At 42.2% G+C, this 25,856-nt stretch overlaps 2 protein-coding genes across 2 annotated transcripts; both read left to right on the top strand.

The window, feature by feature from the left end:
• Window positions 1-4,483: 4,483 nt before the first annotated feature.
• tyw3 (tRNA-yW synthesizing protein 3 homolog (S. cerevisiae)) lies at window positions 4,484-11,995 on the top strand. Its single transcript, XM_074688963.1, has 6 exons — window positions 4,484-4,962; window positions 7,353-7,433; window positions 7,523-7,621; window positions 10,539-10,610; window positions 10,718-10,851; window positions 11,029-11,995. The coding sequence occupies exons 1-6, from the start codon at window positions 4,795-4,797 to the stop codon at window positions 11,294-11,296; spliced, it is 822 nt and encodes a 273-aa protein (XP_074545064.1). The 5' UTR covers window positions 4,484-4,794; the 3' UTR covers window positions 11,297-11,995.
• Window positions 11,996-15,102: 3,107 nt separating this feature from the next.
• On the top strand, window positions 15,103-25,678 carry LOC141804552 (kinesin-associated protein 3-like). The gene is made up of 20 exons (XM_074689025.1): window positions 15,103-15,279; window positions 16,086-16,217; window positions 16,507-16,664; window positions 16,911-16,972; window positions 17,152-17,293; window positions 17,403-17,502; window positions 17,590-17,716; window positions 17,835-17,931; window positions 18,005-18,183; window positions 18,271-18,433; window positions 19,742-19,842; window positions 19,959-20,067; window positions 20,641-20,753; window positions 20,861-21,026; window positions 21,377-21,502; window positions 22,351-22,449; window positions 22,640-22,725; window positions 22,818-22,974; window positions 23,337-23,421; window positions 24,570-25,678. The coding sequence occupies exons 1-20, from the start codon at window positions 15,251-15,253 to the stop codon at window positions 24,670-24,672; spliced, it is 2,334 nt and encodes a 777-aa protein (XP_074545126.1). The 5' UTR covers window positions 15,103-15,250; the 3' UTR covers window positions 24,673-25,678.
• The last annotated feature ends 178 nt before the right edge of the window (window positions 25,679-25,856 follow it).

The raw sequence follows: 25,856 nt of genomic DNA, 5'->3' as shown, positions 1-25,856 counted from the left end.
TGCAGCTCAGATTTTCTTCACCTCTCACAGCCAGCACGACTGTGACTAAAGTAAACCTGAGCACCTCACTGGCTCATACATCCATTGACTGTAAAAGGTGTGGGCTATGGTTGAAAAAGACAGTAATTATCTTTATTTCTGTTGGAGGTTTTTAATAATAATAATAATAATAATAATGAATTTTATTTTACTTTACTTCTTCACATTGAGAGCTTTGGCATTAAGGCAAACTCGTAACCCTCTGGTATCCATGAGTAACTTTCTACAAGGGGACAGTGAGGAGGAGCTGTTTGAATTGGGGACACCTTGAAGCCCAGAGTCGCACAGCAGAATAACTGCTGCATTGGAATGAACATTATCACAGTTAAACAGTTTAGCCTCAAGTTTGTGTTTAAAGTGTCATGTTTTAGCCTTTGACATGTGTTTTAGCATTTAGCCCATGTTTTAGTCTTTAGCCAGTGTTTTAGCCTTTGACCCGTGTTTTAGCCTGTAGCCTGTGTGTTAGCCTTTAGCTGGTGCTCATTCTCTCTCCTGTTTCTCTTTCTTCTGCTCTCCTGTCCTTTTCTGTCTGACAGTTAGGCTCCAGTGTCCACCATCACTATAATTTTTACAGCAAAAATCAAGATTGCAAGATCCCCTGATCACGGTAATCAACTCCAACAGCATCAAAGTACACAGCACGATACAGCCAATAAAACGATTAGTTATTAAATGATTCACCTGAGCTGAATTCACAACATCTCGGGTTTAATTCCCTTCTTGTGAAACTTTGTCTGGACTACACCAAGCCTGTCTTTGTCCTCTGGTTGAGCAACAGAAAGTATTAAAGGCTTGTGTGGTTGCTGAGCTGCCAGCAGTGAGGTGCAGACAGCAGAAACTGTTTGTCCTCCACTTTTCATCCTGTCCTTGTTCAATGTCGAGTTCTCCTTTGACTCAATTAAAGGAATGTGGTTTGGAACTTCATTATGATTATTCATTATTTTCACTTTCTCATTTGCCTTCTTATTTTTAAATTCTGTCAAATTAGAAAAGTAGCTTGGATAAAACCCTCCGATCTTCAGGTTTAGAGACCCCCAGATGTGTGACCCACTCCTCCACTCGCTCCTGATGACCAGCTCACAGAGCTCCATCACCGGGAAATCAATCAATCAATCAATCTTTATTTATATAGCGTCAAATCATAACAAATGTTATTTCAAGACACTTGCAGGACTTTGCAGCATTTAGCAAGTTACAATGGCAAGGAAAAACTTCCCTTTAACGGCAGAAACCTTGGACAGAACCAGACTCATGTTAGACAGACATCTGTCTCGACTGTGTTGGGGTTAGAGAGAGACAGATAGAGGAGAGAGAGTGGGAGAGAGAAGGGGACACACACACACACACACACATACACACATACACACACATACACACACACACACACACACACACACACACACACACACACACACACACACACACACACACACACACACACACACACACACACACACACACAGAAAGGGAGAGAGAGAGAAACAGACGCAGTCTGAAGTTTGGCGCTGTGGCGACAGTTAAGGTGAAACCAGCAGGCCGTTCCCGGCAACAATCCAAAGCCGTAGCAGTTGGAGTCTGACAGGAGCACAGCAGCAGGCCGTCTACTTCACCGATCCCCAGGAACCTACAAGACAAACTCAGAGCCTCCCAGAGAGGTGTATGGTCAGTAACTATAACAGGACAGTAAGACTAGAAGTTAGACTGACAGAAAAAGAGGGAAACAGGAGCCCTGTGTGTCAGTTCCCCCCAGCAGTCTAAACCTATAGCAGCATGACTAAGAGCTGGTTCAGACCTGATCCAGCTCTAACTGTAAGCTTTATCAAAAAGGAAAGTTTTAAGTCTATTTTTAAAGGTTGAGACCGTGTCTGCTCCCCGGACCTCAACCGGTAAGTTATTCCAAAGAAGAGGAGCCTGATAACTAAAGGCTCGACCTCCCATACTACTTTTAGAGACCCTAGGTACAACGAGCAGACCTGCATGTTGAGAACGCAAAGACCTAGACGGATTATACGGAATGATTAAGTCTTTAAGATACGATGGCCCGATGCCATTAAGTGCTTTGTAAGTCAGAAGAAGAATTTTAAACTCTATCCTAGATTTTATAGGTAACCAGTGTAGAGACGCTAACACTGGAGAGATGTGCTCTCTCCTCCCAGTCCAAGTCAGTACCCGAGCGGCAGCATTCTGAACCAGCTGAAGAGTCCTAATAGACTTATTAGGACAGCTGGATAAAAGAGAGTTACAGTAGTCCAGCCTAGAAGAAACAAAAGCATGGACCAGTTTCTCAGCATCACTCCGAGACAAGATGTGTCTAATTCTCTTGATATTGCGAAGATGAAAAAATGCCGTTCTTGAGACCTGTTGGATGTAAGAGTTAAAGGGCAGGTCCTGATCCAAAAGAACTCCCAGGTTCCTGACAGTGGTGCTGGAAGCCAAGCTGATGTCGTCAGAGGCGGCGATGTTGTTCAAGAAAGCTTCTCTGAGATGTTTGGGTCCAAGAACAATGACTTCAGTCTTCTCTGAGTTCAGCAGTAAGAAGTTTCTGCTCATCCAGGACCTTACGTCTTTGAGGCATGCTTTAAGTTTCAAGTGTCGGAAACCGACACTTTCTACAAACTTTCTGCTGCCCCATCCGCAGATCTCCACCTTTCAACTTCCTGACAGCCGGACAGCACAGCTACTCATTATCACGGCATCCATGCCAACTCAGATCACTGCATGGATAATGAGAGGGGAGGCTGAGAGGCTGAGGATCCTCCACTGAGGATGAATATGCAGCTGAACTCAGCTGCAGCACGTAGTAAAAAGTCCTGTAAGCAATGTTGGTGAAAATAACATCATATGAGACCTTTAATAATTTATTTATTCATTCATCTTTTGGTTCTACATTCAAACATGGTCATGTCACTGCTTCAGGGCAGTTTCAGGCTCTCAATTTACAAATTAGCGAATTAACTCAGGATCTAAGACAAATTCAGAATATTACACAGTGTTAAGACAAATTCAGAATGACACGTGGATTAAAGTTGACTTATTCTGTGGTGAAATTTCCTTTTATTTATATTTTTTTAAATCATTAAGCCATTTTAAATGTATTCAGTGTTTTTTTTTCCTGTAGCTGACACCACATACAGTTGATTGGTTTTAGTTTTGTGTGAAATGTCATCAAATTCACTTCTTTATGCTGGTCTGTAGCTGTCAGGAGAGCAACAAATTAAAAAAAAAAATACAAACTCACAGACGAAAAACATGAAGGCAAACAATATAAATGTAGTTATAATGCTAACATTATAGCGTGACTGATTGTTAAAGCTGATAATAAGACAACACAAGAAAGAAATCGCAAGATGATATCCCTACAAAGATATGTTTATCTTAGCTGATGTTATAACAGAAAACAACGCTACTCACAGCTCCTCTGTGTCCGTTAGGATAACCGACCATTAGAAAATTGCCAAAGCTGACGTTTTTTAACTTCCATCATGGCTGTACTTACATTGTGTAGTGGGGTTTGCCTTCGTGTTTTTCTTTGGTGTGGATGTGTTTTTTTCTTTTGCAAAGGGTTTTAATTTGCAATTTGTCTGACACCCACAGGCCACCGTACTTCTTCTCTAGATTCTCTGCTAATAACAGACAACCATCCACAGGTTGATCAGAATCCTTCCACTCTGCAATGAGTCAGAATGCTGTCATGAAAAATTTAAACATAGAACAATGTGTGAACCCTTTTTCTTTAATTTGATTGAATATCACAATGATTTACTTTTCTCCCTGCTCCTCTCTCTGCTTATAGATTCTGGGCCAGCAAAATCATGTCAGTCCAAGAGGGGATAGAGCTCTCAGTCTGACTTTCTCTTCCATTTATCTTCCTTCCTCTCTCTTTGCGTTCCTTTTTGATTTTTAAACTGAAAACATCTCTGCAGCGCCCAAACTATAAAAACATAATTTTTGTTTCACCTGAAATTTGAGGGGGGATTTTCAAACTTTGACGTGATCTTTTCACCACTATATTAAATATCCATTATCCATATCCAATCAATATTCCATCATAAAGCCCCAAATATAATACAAAAGCATTTTAAAAGCTCACTTTAAAATGTCTGAGGCCATCCATGTTTTGATCCTGTGCAAATTAACCAGGGAAAAATTCACTAATCAAAAAACTTTATTTCAGATGACACAAATGTGGAAAAATACACTCTACAGCCATCCTAATTCATGGTAATGTGGTTGTCATTTTAGCTACTGTGAATTTAATTGTACAATTTACATATAATTTGTTTCGTAAAAACAATGGGGGGGGGGGGGGAATAATACGTTCATATAAAAATGAAGGGAAGATCCTCTGTTTCCACTCACTGTAAATGCTTTATTTTACTCTGTAATATCATTATCCTCCGTTAGGTGGCAGTAAGAACATAGATGTTGATGTGAACCGCCGTAAACCTCAAGGAGAAGAAAATCAGTCCATGAGTTTCAGACTATGGTGAAGAAGAGGAGCACCGGCTGCTGTTTTTGTTGTTAAATCGTTACTTGTGTTGTTATCACATGTGAATCACGGACTACACCATCCCTGAGTGCTCCGGGTGAAGCTGAATGTTGTTTCCGTTCTGACTTTAATCCGCTCAGAGGAGAGAGAAACACGGTGGAGCTGTCTGCAGACACAACACATGACTGGACCTGAACCAAAGACTGTACATGGACTAGATACAGTCTCTCTTTACATAGACTGTTGGTACAACCTGTGATCCGGACATGGAGAAAACATTCAGTCTGTGGAAAACACAGTGCCTGGGCAAACTCGACCACAGTAAGAAGTCCAGCGTGGATGAGGATATTCAACATGTAGTGTCTCTGCTGAACGGCTGTGAGCAATTCTTCACCACCAGCTCCTGCTCCGGAAGAGTCATCCTCGTTGATGGGGTGAGAGCATAGGGGTGGGAGGGACTCAACACAGGACTGTCCTATGGGGGGGGACGACACTGGACTGTCCTATGGAGGACTGTCCTATGAGGGGACACAGGACTGTCCAATGGGGGGACGACGACACTGGACTGTCCTATGGAGGACTGTCCTATGGGGGGACACAGGACTGTCCAATGGGGGGGGGGGGGGGGGGGGGGGGGCACTGGACTGTCCTATGGAAGACTGTCCTATGGGGGGACACAGGACTGTCCAATTGGGGGGGGAGACACACTGGACTGTCCTATGGAGGACTGTCCTATGGGGGGGCACTGGACTGTCCTGTGGGGGGGGGGGGGGTAGTCCCACGTTTAATAATAATAATAATAAAAATAAAAATAATTATAACTGCTAGAAGACAGTAAGTCAAAGCTCATGTGATATATTAGATTGTTAACCAAATAGCATTATTGCCTAAGTCATACATTAGAAACATTTAAATCATTGTCTTATGAGCCTCACAACATCAATTCCTGAGTCAATGAAATCTTAACATTATACGTAATCTATTAGTATTATTAATGGCATAGATAATTTAAACATTATTATTATTATTATTAAAATAACGTTACAAAATGAAAATAAAAACATAAAAAATCTGAAATTTCTATAGTATATCATAATCAAAACTGCTATTAGGCTGATGATGTGATCTGCTGCAGGTGTTTCTGTTCTTGCAGCTCAGATTTTCTTCACCTCTCACAGCCAGCACGACTGTGACTAAAGTAAACCTGAGCACCTCACTGGCTCATACATCCATTGACTGTAAAAGGTGTGGGCTATGGTTGAAAAAGACAGTAATTATCTTTATTTCTGTTGGAGGTTTTTAATAATAATAATAATAATAATAATGAATTTTATTTATAACGCACTTAACATTCGTGAAACAAATCTCAAAGTGCACAATTAAATGAAAAAATAAAACAATAAAAACAATGATAAAGACAGTAAAAAAACAGTAAAAGACAGTCAAACAATAAAATCAGCCAGGGAAGGCAATGCGAAATGAAAAGGTTTTAAGACCTTTTTTAAGAGTCCACTGACTGTGGAGCCCTGAGGTGATCAGGGAGCGCGTTCCACAGACGTGGAGCAGAAGCCTTGAAGGCCCTGTCGCCCATCGTCCTGAGTGGAGTCCTGGGCGGGCGCAGACAGTGCAGTTGGCCTGACCGGGTTCTGTCTGAAGTGTGTGGGTGGAGGAGTTGGGTGAGGTAGGTGGGGGCTGCACCGTGCAGACAGTCATGGGTGTGAAGGAGGATTTTGAATTCTATGCAGAGGTGAACAGGTAGCCAGTGCAGAGTGCAAAATATGGGGGTGATGTGGTCATGTTTACGCACCCCCATCAGGACCTGGGTAGCGCTGTTCTAAACATACTGAAGCCTTTGGAGGCTCTTGCCCGGGATCCCGATGAGGAGTGCGTTACAGTAGTCCAGCCTGGAGGAGACAAAGGCATGGATGAGCCTCCCTGTAGCGGGACGGGAGAGAGATGATCGGAGTTTTTGCAGATGTGAGTAATGTGATGTTTAAAGCTAAGATGGGGGTCAAACATGACCCCCAAATTAGTTATGGAAGGGGAAAAGGGAAAGTTGTGCCCGAGAAAGGAGACAGAGGAAATGACCGAGGAATGGAGCCGGTGAGGGGTACCAATGTGGATGGCTTCCGTTTTAGAGCCATTCAGCTGTAAAAAAATTTCGCTCATCCAAGCCTTTATCTTTTGCAGGCAGGAGTCCAAGTTGAGTGACAGAGTATGGGGAGGTGGAGGAGGCGGTAACCTTGAAGTAGAGTTGATTGTTGTCAGCATAGCAATGGAATTGTATTCCATGCCTGCTGACGACACGATCGAGGGGGAGCATGTAAATGGTGAAGGGGGTTGGACCAAGGACACAGCCCTGGGGGACCCCACAGGTGACAGTGTGGGGGTTGGATTTAGTGTCCCCCAGGGCTACAAACTCGGTCCTTCCCGTGAGGCCGAGATTGAAACCATTGGAGGGCAGTGCCAGAGATACCAATATCGTGTTGAAGGCGGTGAAGGAGGATGTGGTGATCAACAGTATCAAATGCAACAGAGTGGTCAAGAAGGATAAGGAGGGAAGTGAAGCCGGAGTCAGAGGTCATCAAGAGGTCATTTGTGACTCTGATGAGAGCTGTCTCTGTGCTGTGAGTGGGGCGAAAACCAGATTTGAAATTTTATAAAGTTATGAAGTAACCTGCTTTTTAATGACGGGTCCAGCTACAGAGTTATTACACGAAGATTTTATTTTTCTCTACCACTTCACTTCACTTTATATCAGTCTGATGAACTATTGATAATCAGCATATTTGTATTGGCCCTGAAACCTGTCTGTCCTCTCTAGGTGCCACAAAGCAGCGGTGTCCAGAAACAGGATTGTGTCTGGCTGTTTGTCTCACACCAGAAATGCAAATCTGAGGAACTGGTGAGATATGAGTTGCTTCTGTAAATTGTATTAAATGTGATAAATCAGAAATTCAGAGGACTAAAAATCTTATTTCTGTCCCTCTCCAGGTGTCTGGTCTGTCCAGGTCCAGTGCAGATGCAGTGTTGAAGTTTGAGCCCTTTGTTCTCCATGTTCAGTGTCGAGAGCTGAAGGATGCACAGCTGCTGGTGAGGATCACAGTTCAGGCAGAACTTTCTGTGGGAGTTAAAAATTCTTTTGATAAAAAAAAGCTAAAACACCACTTCTCACTCAATAATACAAATGGTGCCTGATGTTAGTTCAACTTCTTTCTTCCTGAACCCTTGCTCTGTATGGATTTCAGTTCAGTGGGTTCAGGAGATACAGCAGGTTGTCTTCTTCCAGATATGAAGTGTTCTGAATAAAGATGTGTGCAATAAGTCAAACTTAATTTAGTCAACTCAGCAAAACATAACCTCACTTTGGTCATGCAGCTATATATTTCAGCACTCTCATCTTTTGCCAACGTTAGCTTAAATTCACTTCATGAAGTGGCTTTCTGGTTGTGGTGCTGCAGAGCAGCTGGTACAGAAAGACATTACTCAGCCCCCACCACTGTAGCCAGTGACAGAAAATTGGATACTGTAAATAAACAGAGGAAAATTAAAGATGCTGTGAGGAGGATCTGTTTTAATTAGATTGCCTCGCCATCTTGTGGCCCAGAGTCTCTGCACACTGTCTTAAATTACTTTCAGCAAGGTGTGTGTTTATTTTGGAATTAAATGGAGATCAGATAGAAACAAATGTTCTTTGTTCAAGTCAACTTTGTTCTTGATACAATGTGTCAAGGTGAGGGACTTATCAGTACAGTAACATAACGCTATGGCTTAAAACTTGACAGCAAGCACAGATGTTAGATGTTGCAATAGCCGGCTATATGTAGTGCTATCAGCAGCCTCCGACGTATCTGTAAGCTGACGTGACAACAAGCTAACACTGTCAGTTTGTTTGTAGTTTAGTAGCTGTCTATATTTATCTCTACTCACAGCTCGGTGCTGTGAGACGTGTCTGTAACGTGTAACGTTAGTGAATCCTGGTTCTGTCCTACCAGAGCTCATCTACCAACTCCAACCTCACCAAGCAGAGCTAACGTAACCTGGCTCTTCATTTTATTGATAGACTCTCAAGTTTGAACAGACCACTGCAGAATAACTGCTGACTGTGGGTTGGAGGCTACATTAGCACAAACACATTAGCCCCTGTTTTAGCCTTTAGCTGGTGCTCTATCTCTCTCCTGTTTCTCTTTCCTCTGCTCTTCTGTCATTTTTCTGTCTGACAGTTAGGCCCCAGTGTCCACCATCACTACAAAATTAATCACATTCAGCAGAGAAAAACACAGATCTCTCTTCTCTCTGCTAAACTTCATCAGCCGGCGTGGAGTTGTCATGGAGACTTAGATATGCTGTAAATCAATCTGGTCAACCCGATCAGGAAGCTAAGAAGCAGCAATTTAAAATAACTTATAACCAGTAATATTGGCGCTGATAATCTCAATTTATAGGGTGGATTACAATCAGGAATATATCTGGAAGGGAGACTTTCAAGATCATTTGGTGCGTCTCAAAGCTCCAAAGTTCCATCCTTCCTTCCTCCACTTGCGTCGTTCTCTTGCGTCTTAGTCCCCCCACCAGAGATGCATGGGAGAGACGCGAGGACATGAAGAGAGGAAAGAGGAACGGAGGAGATTGGTTTTTAGAGCAATGGAACATCCTCTCCTTCGGAGCGTCACATGAAGCGACGTGTTTCATTGATGACGGCATCAGCTGATCACCTCTGGATCATCTGTCAGTCAGCTCTAACAGCTGTTTGTGCGTCTGGGCACGTGCGCTGTAATAACTCTTATCAAACAGAAACAGTAACAGAGCTTTGTCTGTTCCTTTAACCAGTTAAACACACACGTGACCATGAAGAAAACCTGCTCTCTGTTTATTCTGTGTGCTGTTTAGAAGAACACGGATCCCTTTGCCAGTAAAATGCGTAATTGTGAGATTATTTATGAATTATTTATCCTTTCTCCTGAGCCCATCTGATCGTGAACTCTGAAGCTTCAGAGTTCACGATCAGATAAAGTGGATTATATTACTATCAATACGACCCACCTTATTGTGTCTCAGGAAGATATTATTGATCAGTCAGTTTTCTGTATTAATCCTCTGATTATATTGATTTGATGATGGTTGTGTTCAGTGTTTTGTGCTTTAAACTCACAACAAACACTTAATTACCAGATTTATGATCAGTTTCTGAACGATCCTCCGTGCCTGTCCTCAGCTCGTCTTTTCTCTCATTAAACTCTGTTGTGTGTTTGTGAAGTTTCATGTGAAGTCTGAGCTGCTGCAGCGTCCAATCAGAGAGTGATATTCAATATGGGGGCGTGTCTGTCAGTAAAAAGACTTCTGCAAAGCCGGCTCTCGTGTCTCCTCGATCATAGCTCCTCCGATCAGTCTCCTCTCTCCTCTCTCCTCTGAGCGCAATTATTGCTTTGGGACAGTCTTCAAAATGGCGACTGGGAAAGTACTTCCGGTGTCGTGGATGAGAGAGGACGGAGGAAGCACGAAGTTAACGCATTGAGACGCACTCATTTTCAAACTCCTCACAGGTACTTTAACAATGATACTAATAATCAAGTGCCACCCATCATCCTGACTGCCTCCTGGTGGTGTGGAGGTGCCAGCGCTCTCCCCTGGGCCTTGAGCAACATAGCTGGGAAAAACTTGCCCCCTTTATATTTAAAACCAAACAGTTTGTGAACTATTAACTGCACAGGAGAGTCTTTTAGTGTCATTTATTGGTTGGTGAAAGAAAACAATCCTGTTTTCAGATGGTTGTTATCAGTATTTCTGTTTAAAACATTGCGCATTGAATATTTTGAGTTTGGGCAAATGAAGAGTTTTGTGGATGAAAGCTTTTTCCTACATCTTAATCACTTTTTATTGGTTGGATGCTTGGTTGTTGAATTGTTTAGTGTCCCAGTTGTTTTGGTATTTGAGTCAAACTGAATTTCACATTCATAAAATAAACCACCTGGAGCATAAATGTATTAATTTAGTCTGCTTACCCCCTCAGCACGCAGTGGCTGTTAACTCCGGCTTCAGAAACTCTGGTCTCACTGTCGGTAGGACGGGGAAAATCCTGATGGTACGGTTTTTTGCAGTATTGATCATCAGTGACTGGGGCACTTTTTCTTTGTTTAAACGGACTGCAATTTATATGTTAATGTGTCTTTGATATATTTGGTCTTCTAGGCAGTCCGTAGCACCCACGGTCTGGAGGTTCCTCTCAGCAGAAATGGACTGCTCCTGGTTGACCATGAATACATCAAGTTCCTGGCTCAGATCGCCAATGAGAAGATGGAGGAGAATCTGAGACGGATAGAGAGGTCGGTCTGCTCATTGGGAAACTCCTTGTCAGTGATTCTGTAAAAGTAATTTCCTTTTATAGGATAAAGAGTTTTACTAAAATTTACAGATACAATATACAGATGTAGGGGCAGATGCTGACAGGTATGGCTTCTACTCAATGTTTGCTTTTGCTTTTTTTGTTTTGTTTTTGGCAGGTTTTACCAAAATCTGTGGTCTGCCCTGTCTGATGATCAATTCAAAACACAACAAGTCTTGGAAAATGAACTCTCACAGGAGCCACAAAGTCATCCTCACGGACTGAACAGAGACACAGAGGGAAACCAAAAGGAGGGAAAGAACAAAAGCACAGTCTACAAGCACAGGAAGAAGAGAGAACAACCGTGTGAATCTGTTGACCACTGTCATGAGGAGGGGTCCAGGGATGTGCCAGATCTGGAAGACTGTTTCGATCTGTTCTCTTGAGTAAGTGGCTGTGGCTGTCAGAGCACCAGACGTCCATCACACACCGCAGTGCCACCCTGCCACCAAGGCTTCAGTCAGGGGGTTTGAAATGAGGAGAGCTTCCCTGCAAGAGAACAGCCTCACAGCCTGTTTTTTTTTAACTTACAAACGTGGAAATAAGTCCTTTGTTTCCAACAGAATGCAAACTTTTTTTTATGAGTGAAGGACACTTAGATTTGGGAAATGAAACATCTCTCATTATTTTTTTTTAATAACTCATTTTAATGTGAGATCTGTCAGCTTCGCTTTAATCTACAGGGAGGTGTCATCCTTTGAAGGAGTGTTGACTGTTCCTCTTTGCTTCACATGTACGATCACACTGGTTTACTGAGTTTCACGCATTAAAGGTAATGAATGAGTAAAATTAATGGTTGAGCGAGACATTACCGGGGTGTCTTTCTTTTCTGACACTTCTTCTTGAGGATGTGCCAGACCCAGAGATCGTTACACGTCGTCTTTTGTGTTACTGAGCCAGACATACTCAGACCTTCAGCAGTCTCAGATGTGATTAAAATTATTTTAAATGATTACTATATTTATACTTTCAGAAATTATTTTGAATCACTGATTTCTCTCCTTTCTAAGTAAATGACGATAAATAAGAAACATCATGCAGTATGTTAGATTATTTATTTCCATCCATTGGAGACAAGAGCTAATATTTTTCCTTTACTACTATTCTATAATTATTCTGAGATTTATGTCAAAATTCTGAATTTTTACTCTCAATAATACTTTTTTTCAAATTTTGGACCTCGTTTTTCTTTCTTTTCTTTCCCCTTTTTTGTGGCCCTTATCCTATTCCATAAAAAACAGACATTCAGTTCATAGAGACACTTTGAATGTAGTTCAGTGCTTTTTCAAGAATCTAATTATTTATTTCCTCTAGAACCACCTATAACCTAATTCTTTCTTTTTCCTTAGTTCTTTTCTCTTTTTTTATGAAGCCCCCAAAGGGACATAGGCAGAAAGAATTAAAGTATATGTTTCTTGTGTGCATGAGAAACTAACTGGTGCTCACGAGGAAGTTTCACATGCCCACTGGAAACATATATTTTTGATAGGGCTGGGCAACAATTAAAACTTTGAATCGTAATTTATCGCATGATTTCCCTGATTAATCATAATTAATCGCATCGTGAAAGTTCCATAACATCTGTCATGCAAACACTAAATCAGTACTTGTTATACAGTAATAGTTAAATCACATATTTAGTGCAAATCAAATTTACAAAATGTAAAAACAAAATTAAAGCTTATTGCCACTGTCAGGGCATTAAAGTGATACTCCGGGATGGAACAAGTTGGGTCCTATCACAAGGTTTAGGGCAGAAATTACCCCTACAGCAGTGATTTTGTGCAGCAGAAGCCCAGGGGTGCACACACCAAACACCTGGGGCCATTTTTTACTTGACCAAAAACAGAAATAAACGAACTCCCACCGAAAAACTCTATCGGTCTGCATTCACACTTTATTTAGAGAATTTTCAGCGCGTTGCTTTCACACAAAAACACCGCTAAATAAGGCTCTAGTTCTCATCGTGTCTCTTTGTCCTGGCGGACTACCTGCGTTTGTTTATATCTGGCACGCCGCGCGCGGACTGATACACTAAGCGGCGAGCGCCTTTAAAGGGCAACTCCGGTTTTTTAACACCTGGACCTTATTTATAGGTGTGTGCATGCTCGTTTACTCACCCAGACAAACATCGTGCAGCTCGGAGTCCCTCAGAAGTTATTTGGATCCAACTGATTTTAGCCGCACTTAGCGGGGGCCACGGCAAGGGAGCTTCAGCGCGGGACATAATCTCTGCAAAATCGCTCATTTCGGCTATATTTTTTCATCCATCGCTATCCATCGTTATAACAAACACGCTCCTCTTCTATTGCCATAGGCGAACACTGTCCACAAGCGCACCACCAGTTGGCATTGAGTCGTGGACGTGCTCCTGTTTGTTGTTCTCGAGCCAGCTCTTCGTCTCTCTCCCTCTGCATCCTTCTTTCATGGAGCTCCTCGTCCGTGTACTCAGGCTCAAACCGGTAAGGACAACCGTCAAACTCGAAGTCGAAGTCTGAAGCTGGTAGACGAGCTGACTTTATAACACAGGCGATGGATGTAAAAATATAGCCGAAATGCCCCTCTTCTCCATGCTGGTTTTGGTTACTCATTGTGTTTTCCCGCCAATTTCACTTCCAGTCAGCGACAGACATTTACAAAATAAAAGCATGTGAGCAACATGCACTAACGTGCGATAAAATATTTAACGGGGTTAATAGATTGACGAGTTAATGCAAAATTAACGCGTTAACTTGCCCAGCACTAATTTTTGATTATTCTGCCTAAATCCCTTTGGGGGCTCAGTACTTTATTTTCCCTTTAAGACTTGACTTAGCATTGTCACATAGGATAAGGCTCTTTGGTTTTATAATACACCATGCTAAACAGTATATTTCTAAAATCCTAAAATAAATTAATAAATAAACATAACGAAGCACTTTGTAAAAAATTTTGATTTCCAAATTCCAGTTATGTACTTTTATTCCTGAACAGACAAATGTTTTTTGGTTGTTTGCTATAATTAATGAATTTCTGACTTTCCAGTGAATTACAGTGTGCTGGTACAAATATTGGAATAAACATGTGAATTCATTTTGAAATTCCTCCAGATCAAAATGGTTCGAAGCAAAGAGAACTCACACATAGGCGCAAATCCCGGGGTGACGCAGGGGTCATGCCCCCCCCCTTCCAAAAAGTTGCTCCCCCCCCCAAAAAAATCAGTTGTAATTAATTTTCTGATAGTATAGTAATATTTAATGTTTATTAATGGCATAATACAAGTCATGCTACTTAAAACACACTGTATGACGATTTTAAATAATGAAAGACCAGCATGAACACTGGTCTGATCACAATTACAGCAGCTTTACAAGAACTGAAGGCTCAATACAAGTGCTAAAACTAGAAGAAACACTTCAGTGAATAACTACACTACACCAAATTATTCTTCAAAAATATGTTTTTATCAAACTGTCAACAAAAATAAAATATGAATATGATACAAAACTTAAAAATACACAGACCTTTACACATATAAATAATAATGTAAAACTAGGTAGATAGCCAAAATACATTTTTTCTTTATTGGAACCAAAGAGCCATCCATGTTCACAAATGTATCCTCTGAGTTGGATCAATAACAGTCAGTATGGTAGACATGGAAGGCATCTTAAATAGTTTAATATTGTGTCATAAATGAGAGGATGAGGATGTCAGCATGTCACCTGTCTGTCACAGTCTTTATTTGTATCATAAAGGAGAGGCTGTTTGCCAGCCAGCAGCAAACGGTGTGATAATTAACTTATAAATTGTTCAGTGTTTTAATGCACTTAATCACGATCCTTGGCGCTCTGTAGTCTGTGTCTGTGTGTGCGCACCACATCAGATGAAAGCTTAATCAGCGTTTTGTGTTATTCAAAGCATACTGTCAGACTTCGGAAAAAGGAGTTGACGTTAGCTTTTCATTTTCTCTGTGTGTCTGTTGAACAAGTGGAGTCATGACTGTTCATTCTTTCAATGAAATCTACTTACTTAATCGCGATCATCCGCTCTGCCTGTGCCTCTGTATTTGTGTGCATGTGTGTGTGTGCAGCATCTGTGCCGGCCAGAGAATACAAAACACCCAAAGGTATGAGTCCACGTTTACAGTGGACCAGTAGGTGCCCGGTCGTCCTGTAGGTGGCGGCAAAGCGTTCGTGAGCTGGTCCACTCTGTTTGTGAACAAAGAGAAGAAGAAGAAGAAGAAGCGTCCGCAGCTAGCGAGTCGCTGATCACCGGAGATGGTCGTGATTGGTGTGGCCCTTATGATCTCTTTGAACCCATAAATCAGTCTTAAATCCGTTACATCAGACTTTGGGAAGATGCAGGATGACATTCACTACCTTAAACGGTGAGACGAAGTGAAGACGATTAATTTTGACTAAATGCACAGCTAAGCTAACAAGCTAATGATATTAAATGGTTTCTTTAATCTGTGTGAACAGTTATTATTGAAAGCCGCAGCGAGTGATACCTGGAGCTTTACGAGATGTAATTCGTGGATAAATTCAACACTTTACCGTAGAACTAAATGAAAACTAATCCTGCAGTTTTCTCTTTTTCCTTCCCTTTTAAAAAGCATGTAATCGAACTATTTAACAACAGTGGAGTTGATTCTGCATTACGCTGCCTTGATGAGGACAGAGGGTGTGGCAGGGTTACAAACAGGGGCTGATAATCCTCATCATTCATCCGTTTGATGTCTGTTTCCTCTGGTGCTCCTTCCGTTATTGACCTGATTCGTCTCATCATCTGAGCCGCTGTGAGGAGACTCTCAGCCGGCTAGCTGTCTGTGTTTCTGGGCGTGTCACCGTGCGCACAACCCATTGTCCTGGTCGATAGACAGGTGCAGCCTTCGGTGTCGTAACATGCTGTCAAACTGAATTCATCTGTTATTGTGCGCATTCCCTGTCCTTTATCAGCATTTTCTGTCGCCGACAGTTTGTATTTGTTTTAAAGGTAATTTTTGTTTTAAAGTGCCTTATAAATAAGTGTACATATCCTCATAAAATCTGAGAGAAGGAAATGGATGTAGGCCGAAGAGTTTTTACATAGTGCTGTACCTGATTGGACTTTTCTGTTTTGCACAAAGGTATGAGAGAAGGAAGTAAAGCTTTTCACAGTGGCAAAACTTCTGTCTTTGAATCTGACTCAAAGGAAAGTGACCGTGGGCAGCCTGGATGTCCATCCCACAGAGAAGGCCCTGGTGGTGCACTATGAGGTGGAGGCATCCATCCTGGGAGAGGGTGGAGATCATATGCTGGGCGAACGGAAAGAAGGACAAAAAATGTGAGTGTGTATATGTTTTACATTTGTTCTCATGGGTGAAACAGAATTTTCTCTTCTGTTATTTCTGACCTATCCGTCCTGATTAAAAGTGAACTGCTTTAACGTCTATAACTTTGTTTGTCAGCAGCTGCTTGTTAAAATCTATGAAAGAGTCCTTGAATACTGCTAGTTGTGCTCTCACTTTTCATTCAGCTGAAACAGTTTTAAATTTCACCATCAAACCCAAAATGAAAACCTTGTTAAATCTGTATCTGCCTTCCTTCTCTGTCTTCTCTCTTTCGTCTCTCAGTATTCGTGTGAAAAGCCTTTCTCCCAGTACAGATGTCAGCGCCTTGGCAAAGAAAGTGGTGGAGGAGTGTAAACTCATCCCTTCATCTCGTTTGCCTCAGGTGGAGCAGCTCCTGTATTACTTACAGATCAGAAAGTCACCCGTAGTGGAGGGAAAAGGTGAGTTACGTCACTGTGATCCAAGCAAACTTTATTTAACACACCAAAGTCGACCAAAAGCCGTTAAGCATCTGTTAAAGGCACACAGAGACGGCAGGTTTGGAAACTGCTGAAAGTAAAAAATAAAAAGAGTTAAAAAGTAAAGGATATCAGTGTGCTTCAAACTTAATACTGAACACATGAGAAAAAGATTGTTGAGATCAAATTGTTCGTATTTAATTAATGTTTCTGTTCCTGTATCATCAGCTGAGAGGAAAGTGAAAAGGACAGTTAAGCCCAGAGAGCTCACACCGCTGGAAGGAGTAGAGGTAATAATCAGAAACCCAACCTGAATCTGCATGCTTGCTTTTCTTTTGTCCTGTGACATTCATGGCCACCAAGTCAAAGGTGTTTTATTAGGGACAGACCGATAATCAGCGCCCATAACCAGCATTTCAGCAGTATTTCCCAGTGACTGACTGCGTCTCTGATTCTGGTTATAACACAGTTAGATGAGGAGGCCAGTATAACCAGAGTTGATGAGTATGTGGAGCTTCTCTACGAGAGCATCCCTGAGAAGATCCGAGGTTCGGCTCTCATACTGCAGCTCGCCCGTAACCCTGACAACCTGGAGGAGCTGCTTCACAATGGTACGATGTCAGCCTGGAAAGAGGCTCATTGTTTGGGACTGACAGAATCATTATCCACTTCACCAGGAAAGTCACGTTACATGAAGGCCCTGTGTTTGTCTGTGTGCAGAGGCAGCTCTCGGTGCCCTGGCCAGAGTCTTGAGGGAGGACTGGAGACAGAGCGTGGAGCTTGCGACCATCATCATTTACATCTTCTTCTGCTTCTCCAGGTGACACAGACAAGCACAGGTCTTTGTTTTTTACTGCTCCACTTGATCTTTCTCTCTTAGAATAACGCTTTCTTTTTCCTCTGCTAGTTTCTCCCAGTTTCATGGAGCTGTGTGTCACTATAAAATTGGTGCATTGTGTATGAGCGTGGTGGAACATGAACTGAAGAGACACGATGTTTGGCGTGAGGAGCTGCGCAAGAAGAGCAAGGCATATATCCTTTAGTGTGCTGCGGTTTGCTTCATCAGTTAATGCTGTGAATAACAGTAAAGTTTTTGTTTTATTTTGTCAGTCAGTGTTTGTTGCGTGTTCCTTAAAGCTTCCATGTTTACATGAGTCTGCGCCGGATAACGGCTCTTTAAAAAGAGACCAGGACAAAGCAACCAAGAAGTACCAGGGCCTCCTGGCTAAACAGGAGCAGCTGCTCAGAGGTAGGTTGGCCTTCACGCTCTCACAGCTTGGCTCTCAATCTCAGACGCCTCACAGTTTTGATTCCTCTCCCAGTGTCTCTGTACCTTCTGCTGAACCTGGCTGAGGACACCCGCACAGAGCTGAAGATGAGGAATAAGAACATTGTCGGTCTCCTGGTCAAAGTCCTCGAGAGGGATGATGAGGAGCTGCTGGTCCTGGTGGTTTCCTTCCTGAAAAAGCTGTCCATCTTCCTGGAGAACAAGAACGACATGGTGACTGGCAGAGACCTGTTTTCTTCTCTGAGTGACAGTGGAAGCAGCTTCTCTCTGAGGTTTATACTCTGTGTCTCTGCTCCTCAGGCTGAGGTGAACATCATAGAGAAGTTGGCTCGCCTGGTTCCCTGTGACCACGAGGATCTGTTGAATCTGACGCTGCGACTGCTGCTCAACCTCTCTTTTGACACTGGGCTGCGAGCAAAGATGGTGGAAGCTGGACTCTTGTCTAAACTGACGGCTTTGTTGGGTAACGGTTCACGCTGACTCATTAGTGTCATACATACTGTGTGCGCTTTGCATCTGCTGTTTAGTTTGGCTCTGAATGCAGCAGTGGATTAGTTAGGAACTAGTCATACTTAAATGAAAAAATGTAAACAAAAAAAGAGCAATCAGACTGACCTGCTCTTTATCAAACACAGTTTGCAATGGGTCAGATATCCATGATGGCAGTCTGACCTGAGCCACTGATGTGAGACCTGTGGGTTTGTAGACTGTGTCACAGCAAGGTGGACTATAACCAGTGTTGGGCAAATTACTTTAAATAAAGTAATACATAAAAATTACTTTTTACTTTTCCAGAAAAGTAACTGAATTAGTAACTGAACTACTCCCTCATGAATGTAGTTAGTTACCAGGGGAAGTAATTATTGTGTTACTTTAAAAAATAAAAAAATAGCTCCTGTCCTGTGTCTGTGATTCAGGTCAGATAGACCTGCCAACTCTCCTGATTTAGGAGGGATTCTCCTGCTTTTTAGCCCTGTCTCTGGCTCCACTCCTGCTGTAATTTCACCAGATCAACCCCTTATTTTAAGTCTGGTCCTGTAATCTCTGTTTTTTCAAGTCAAAACAAGTCGGCTACTTGTGTCTTACATTCAAACCTGGAAAAGCATCCACCCCTCTCCCTGGAGTTGGTTTGATCTAAAGATGCTGCAGGAGATCCTCTCTGACTGCAGGTTACACAGACACACACAGGTAGCTGTGTGAGATTTGTTCATGAAAAGTTGACTTTAGCATCAGCTCTTTGTTAAAGACGTGTTGACATGATTGTTCACATCATTACTTGAGTGTCTGACGCTTCTCCCCAGTTTTGTCTCATTTCACTGTTGCTAACAGTAACGGTGTTATAACGTTTGAAACAGTTATTAATTAGATTACCCTGTTAGCGTTAGATTAAACACCATTATTCCCAACACTGCTTATGACTCTGTCCTTGGTGTTGAAAATGAAGAAAGTGGTCGGTATCCACCATCAGCCTTGGACGTGTGTTAGATACACAAGTGGTGGAAGGAGTTGTTGTTCTGATAAAATGCCTCTGCACCGTTGACCCTCAGCTCCTCTGCTGCACAGATGACAGTTTGTCAGGAGTTGAACAGATCTAACCTTTGGTCAGCCTTGTGAGTTGGCTTTTTGTCACTGATTCAGATCCAGCTCTTTAAAAAGTAGTAACTGTAATAGAAACATGGAGAAGCTGTTTTTTGACATTTTGAAGTTGTGTGAGTAATTGTTGTTTATGTGTGTATCAAACTGGTGTCTGAGTGTGTGTTTGTTCATACAGGTGATGAGAACAACCATCAGGTAGCCCTACAGATCCTCTACCACATCAGCATCGATGACCGCTTTAAGGGCATGTTTGCTTGCACTGACTGTATACGTCAGGTGAGTTCAGATCCTCTGAGGACCACGGTTACAAACACAGCAGATGTGAGGGGTCTTCTTCAACGTTTCCTGCTGCTTTGACCCTCTGTCGTCACAGATTTCACTGTTTGTTTCAGCTCATGCAGCTGCTGTATGAACACAGCGAGGAGGACGCCAAGAGCGAGCTCATCTCCATCTGCATCAACCTGGCTGCAAACAAGAGGAACGCACAACTCATGTGTGAAGGTGAAACTGTGCGCACACACATTAATACAGTTTAACTTTACTTTTGTGTCCCATGACGTTAGTAAGCGATTGTTTGCTGACGGTTTTGTGATCAGTGTAATCAGTGCTTTTTCTTGGGATTTCACCCTGAAATCACTCTCACAATGTTAAGGGCAGTTGTCAGATACTGATGTGAACTCATCAGCCTGTCTGTCTCAGCTCACCAAATCCCAGTGCTTCTGTGGGATAATGGACTACTTATACTTTGTTACAAGAAACATAAACATTTGTGAAAAACTGACACACTACAGAGCACACCTGACATAAACCTGCCCTGCCAGAGAGAGACTGCAGGATGAGATGGTGTTCTACCCAGACAACTTAGGAAAATGTCTTTCCATTGGTCATTTCAGCCCTAGGCGCTGACAGTGGGCGGGGCAGACTGTGGACACTGGATAAACAGTAGAAAGTCAGTTTGTCGATCGTGGAGATGTGTGTTTCTTAACTGGACAGTGGTGATATATAAACATAGACACAGTCTGAGAAACAAACAGAGCTAATGTTCTGGAGCCTTTAACGTTTCTCCTGGTCCAGGTAATGGGTTGAAGATGCTCATGAAGAAAGCACTGAAAACAAAGGACTACCTCCTGATGAAGATGATCAGGAACATCTCTCAACACGATGGACCAACCAAACCGTTGTTCTTAGTGAGTCTGACCTCACCATAAGATACAACCAGCAGCAAACCCTTTCACCAGACTCAGTGTTTTATCCCACATGAAGGTTTAATCGTCTTATTTTCCTCCTCTGACAGGACTACGTTGGGGACTTGGCAGCAGAGATCCGTGTAGAGGAAGAGGAGGAGTGGGTTCTGGAGTGCCTGGGTACACTGGCCAACCTGACTATCCCTGATCTGGACTGGGAGTTGGTGGTTAAGGAGTACAACCTGGTCCCCTTCCTTAAAGACAGACTGAAACCAGGTACGGACATTATTCAAGATCACATCAGTGATATGAAACTAACTCTGCGCCACATCTTCTGACACTGTTCAGTCATTTCTCAATCTGTTCAAATATTATGACGTTTTTTCTAAACCAAATTTTGTTTTGTGTTGTTTGAATCCCTGACGGCTTGGAGTCATCATGGAACGGTTAGGTTTGGCTCAGAGCACAGAGTACGCTGCTTTCCTTTTTGAGCCTCCGTTTGTCACACTTCAGACTGTTACTGTGTCGTTTGGCTGTAATAAAAAGTTCTCCATCACGTCATTTGATTTCATCCTTTAAATGCTGTGGTTTTGAACAGTGTGTCTGCATGTGTGTGTGTTTTTCAGGCTCGGCAGAGGACGACCTCATCCTGGAGGTGGTGATAATGATTGGGACTGTTTCGATGGACGACGCCTGTGCTGCCATGTTGGCTAAATCCGGCATTATTCCTGCCCTCATTGAGCTGCTGAATGGTAAGCTTTCATTTTATGATGTCATGTTTGAGACACACAGACACAGAAACACTGTCCTATTCAGGTCCAAGAGCCACACTGCAGTCCTGTTCACTGAGGCACACTGTATCAACCTGATCTGCCGGGGGGGGGGGGGGGGGGGGGGAATCTATCTATGAAGATAGATCCAGGCCTTCTTGTTTCTGCAACATTTTATCAGTGCAGCTTTCACCAACTTTCAGGAAAAAAAGAAGCAGAATGAAGCGCCATTTTCCATTTTCAGTTTGTCTTGGTACAGCGCACGTTTTGTGGCGTTTCCTTTGAATAAATCCAGGACAGGTCCCCAAATTACCGACCCATACTGTCCCACTTTTTTGTTCCCTTCTGTTGGAGAGCCAGACACACTGATCCGACCCAGAAGGTGGAGCTAGAAACACAGCAGTCCAGTGATTGATTAAAAGAATGGTCACTTCCTGTGTGACAGCAGCTGCTAGAAATTCTCTGAAACAAAGCTTATTTGTGTTTTTTGACAAAAAGCCGCATGGAAACCATGAAGAAGACAAACTGCTGTATGTTTTCCACCGTTGCTCTTTGTTTACTTAGTCGCATTTTTCTACTTTGTTGGATTTGTTAGCACGGTACTGCTGTGGCATCACATGAATACGTAGCTGATGCAGCCATCGGCATCCGACTCAAACACCTCCCACACAGGATCAGGCTTTACTGATCCAACCTGTACCAAACCATACTGATCCATACCAGACCACTTGGTGGAAACAGGGCTTGTGTCTCACAAACAAGCCTCACTTTTGTTGTTGTGAAGTTAAGTCTAGAAATGTTAATCCTTTCTTCTCTGTTGTTGACTGCAGCCCAACAGGAGGACGACGAGTTTGTGTGTCAGATCGTCTATGTCTTCTACCAGATGGTGTTTCACCAAGCCACACGAGACGTCATCATCAAAGACACTCGTATCCTTCTCACCGTGCACTCAGATAACAACAATAATGATAATAATATGGTGATGTGATGTATATGAGACACTCTTATTTCACAGCTCCTCATTCAGCCTGGGGCAGCTCTGCTCAGCTGCAACTGCTGAAACCTTTCTATACACCAGCACTTTGAAAGGACATTTCTCCTTAACCTCCTCCTGCTCAGAGGCTCCGGCCTACCTGATCGATCTGATGCACGACAAAAACGCTGAAATCAGAAAAGTGTGTGACAACACTCTGGATATCATTGCTGTGAGTAAAGCACACCTGGATGAACAAAGGGGCCATGGAGTCTCCCTTCACCGAGGTGCTCATCACATTACTCCTCTTTTTTACTCTTTCAGGAGTACGATGAGGAGTGGGGGAGTAAGATTCAGTCAGAAAAGTTCCGTTTCCATAACAACCAGTGGCTGGAGATGGTTGAGAGTCGACAGGTGGACGAGACTGAGCCCTATTTTTATGAAAATGACAACGACAGGACGGATCTGTTCTACAGCGCAGGTAGGACGGAGACGACTCACTGGTCATGGACTGCATGGTGTGGTCGTTTCCACAGATCATTGGTCTGTGGAGTGCTAGGGCCGTGATACAGAAGAAAAAATTAATTTCAATTTTGTAGTTTTAAAAGCAGCTGAAAAATTGCAGAAATGTACATTTTGCACTGTTGGATCTTAAAAAGTTTCTGAGTAGAGCGATGGTTCCCAATCTTTTTCAACTCAGGGCCCACTCTTAAGTCTCAAACATTAAAATAAATCCTTCCTGTGTGGTGTTAAGGTGTTGTGAATTTCAAACAGTGTGTGTAAAGCTTTTAACTGATGAACTGATGACAGTGTGTGTGTCTCCTCCTGTGTTTGTGTCCTCAGATGGAATAACTCCAGTGGATGGTTCAATCAGCCCAGAGTTCTTCAGTGACCTACAGACGCAGAACGGAGACTCTCACCTCACAGTGTGAGTGATCCTCACATCACTAACATCAGCTGTTCTCCAGCTGCGTTGGACTTTGTCAGTTGTAAAAACAGCTTCACGTTTCTGGTCATTTATCCAGCATTTATTTATTTTAACCTCAGTTACCCTAATTTCTGGACTATGAGTTACTCCACAGTAAAAGTTGCATCAGTTAAAAAATGCATCATGAAGAGGAAAAATAAATATATAAGTTTCCCTGTACTATAAGTTGCATTTATTTAAAAATTCACCAAATCCAAGACCAACAGCAGACATTTGATCTGGAGAGGAAGTCATTCAGCAGCACAACAGCTCACAGAGCGACGAGCTGAACAGGTGTTGGTATGTTGACCTCTCACATTAACTGTTATTTAGCTTAGCAGTAGCATAGAGAACACACCTACATTAACGTAACAAGCCAGCAGGTCCAACAAGCAATTCACCTTTAAGCAAGTTCACCAAGCTCCCAATCTCATTCTGCGTCAGCGTCTCTGAATGTTTTCAGGGAGCAGGAGCATCATAACCCTAGAGCGCCCTCTCGTGGCTGTAGATGGTAATGTTTACTCCTTGGTTCATGTCTGTCAGTATGAATTAACATCTAACAACATGTTGAATTATATGCATTTTGATATGTAAGTCACACCTGACTTTATGATCAGTGTAACTATGAAAAAAGTGTGACGTATAATCCATAAAATACGGTAAGAGTTTACAGCACAAAGTTTCTGTACAGAGAGTATTCTCATGACTGATACTGGATAACAGAGGAACGACTTTGAACACTGGAACTTTTAAAACAGCTTTTCAGCTCTAATGGATTTGGGGTTGAACCGTTTAAAAGTAGACTAGCTGTTCAAGAAAAAACTCAAAGATTGATGTAGTCTCTGTTGTAAACTGATTATTTGCTTATGTAAGCATGTTTTAAAAGTCTGACTGTAGAGACCCAGAGTATCTAAAGATGCCGGTATTGTTAGTTTTTCTAGAGACAGATGGTCACACACTGAAACAGGGTGAGCTTTGTGCTTGTATCTTAGTTTTGTTCCCTCTCGTCCCCTGCAGGGACACTTATCCATCGCTAAAGACCTGAAGCTGTTTTTCAGAATATTTGATCTCTTACACTCTGTGCTTCCTTTACTTCCTTTTCTCTTCAGAGACGGAAACGATGTCTTTGACCAGACCAGTTCATCCCCTGGGAGACCTGCCACAGCCTACGGATTTAGACCTGATGAACAGCCCTACCATCATTTCTCTTAATCTGACTTCTTCAACCCATTCTTCATCCACGTCCTGCACGCCTCTCTCCTGTTGGATTTTTGAAATCCCAGACGTCCCGCCACATTCTATCAGTAGAGTAGTTACTACAGCGATAAAAAGCCAGGGCCTGGGTAGATAGGACGTCGGTGAATCTCTAGTGAGGGAGACTTTCCAGAGGCTCGCCAAAGGAGGAGATGGTAAGCTTGGAGGAAGGACTGAGAAACTGAGTCATTTAAACACTACAAAGACCAGATCAAGCAACCATCATGTTTGTGCCAACACAAAGACACTGTTTCATTCTTGATCAGGAAACAAACTGTGAGAAACAGAGGGCTGCAGAGCGAGCGTAGACTGCTCTCCAGTCTGTCAGTCTGTGATGCTGATTGTATAACGTTCACCGATTGGATGATGAACATATGTGAGTGGCCAACTCTGATACAGTATGCATGAGAAACATGTTTTTAACCATCAGCATGTGAGGACTTAAAGCTCCAGGGGAATTATGTTTTCAAACATTTTGTAATGCTTTTGAATGAAGATGTACAGTTTCAGCCGACACTACCAAAACCTAAGACAGAATAAGACCTGCTCAGATTCTGGTCCATTATTTCACTGCACACCTCATCCTTTCATTGCTGAAAGAGTATTTCTGTGTTTGGCAGAGCAGCTTTTGGAGGACTGTGTCATACCTAAAACAGGTGAACTGCTTTATGGCTCCACAACATTGCTTCAGTGTTTCTCTTAAGCTTTCTGACAAGGCTCAAAATGTTGGTGGGAACAGGAACTGACTAAGATTTCGAAGTAGCTTTTTAAAAAGTTGAATTGAAAGTTAAAATGTTGCATACTAAAAATCCACTGTGACCAGCTGGTTTAGTAAGCTGTTTGTTTTCTGACATCACTTCGTCTTGGTTGCTATGTAAAGATGTTGGAGCAACCAGCCTGGAGATGCTCATTTCATTGCAACACACATAACCAAGGGAAATAAATACATCACTTACAAAATATATGTGCTGCTCTCAATGTTTTATGTGCATATATATATATATATATATATATATATATATATATATATATATATATATATATATATATATATATATATATATATATATATATATATATATATATATATATATATATATATATATATATATATATATGTATATATATATATATGTATATAT

The sequence above is a fragment of the Halichoeres trimaculatus genome, unplaced genomic scaffold, assembly GCF_033239565.1.
Source record: "Halichoeres trimaculatus isolate MK-OKI-2021-1 unplaced genomic scaffold, fHalTri1.1 fHalTri1_scaffold_15, whole genome shotgun sequence".
Classification (NCBI taxonomy): domain Eukaryota; kingdom Metazoa; phylum Chordata; class Actinopteri; order Labriformes; family Labridae; genus Halichoeres; species Halichoeres trimaculatus.
Note: the sequence above shows the minus strand (reverse complement) of the source record. Positions and strands in the feature narration are given on the sequence as shown.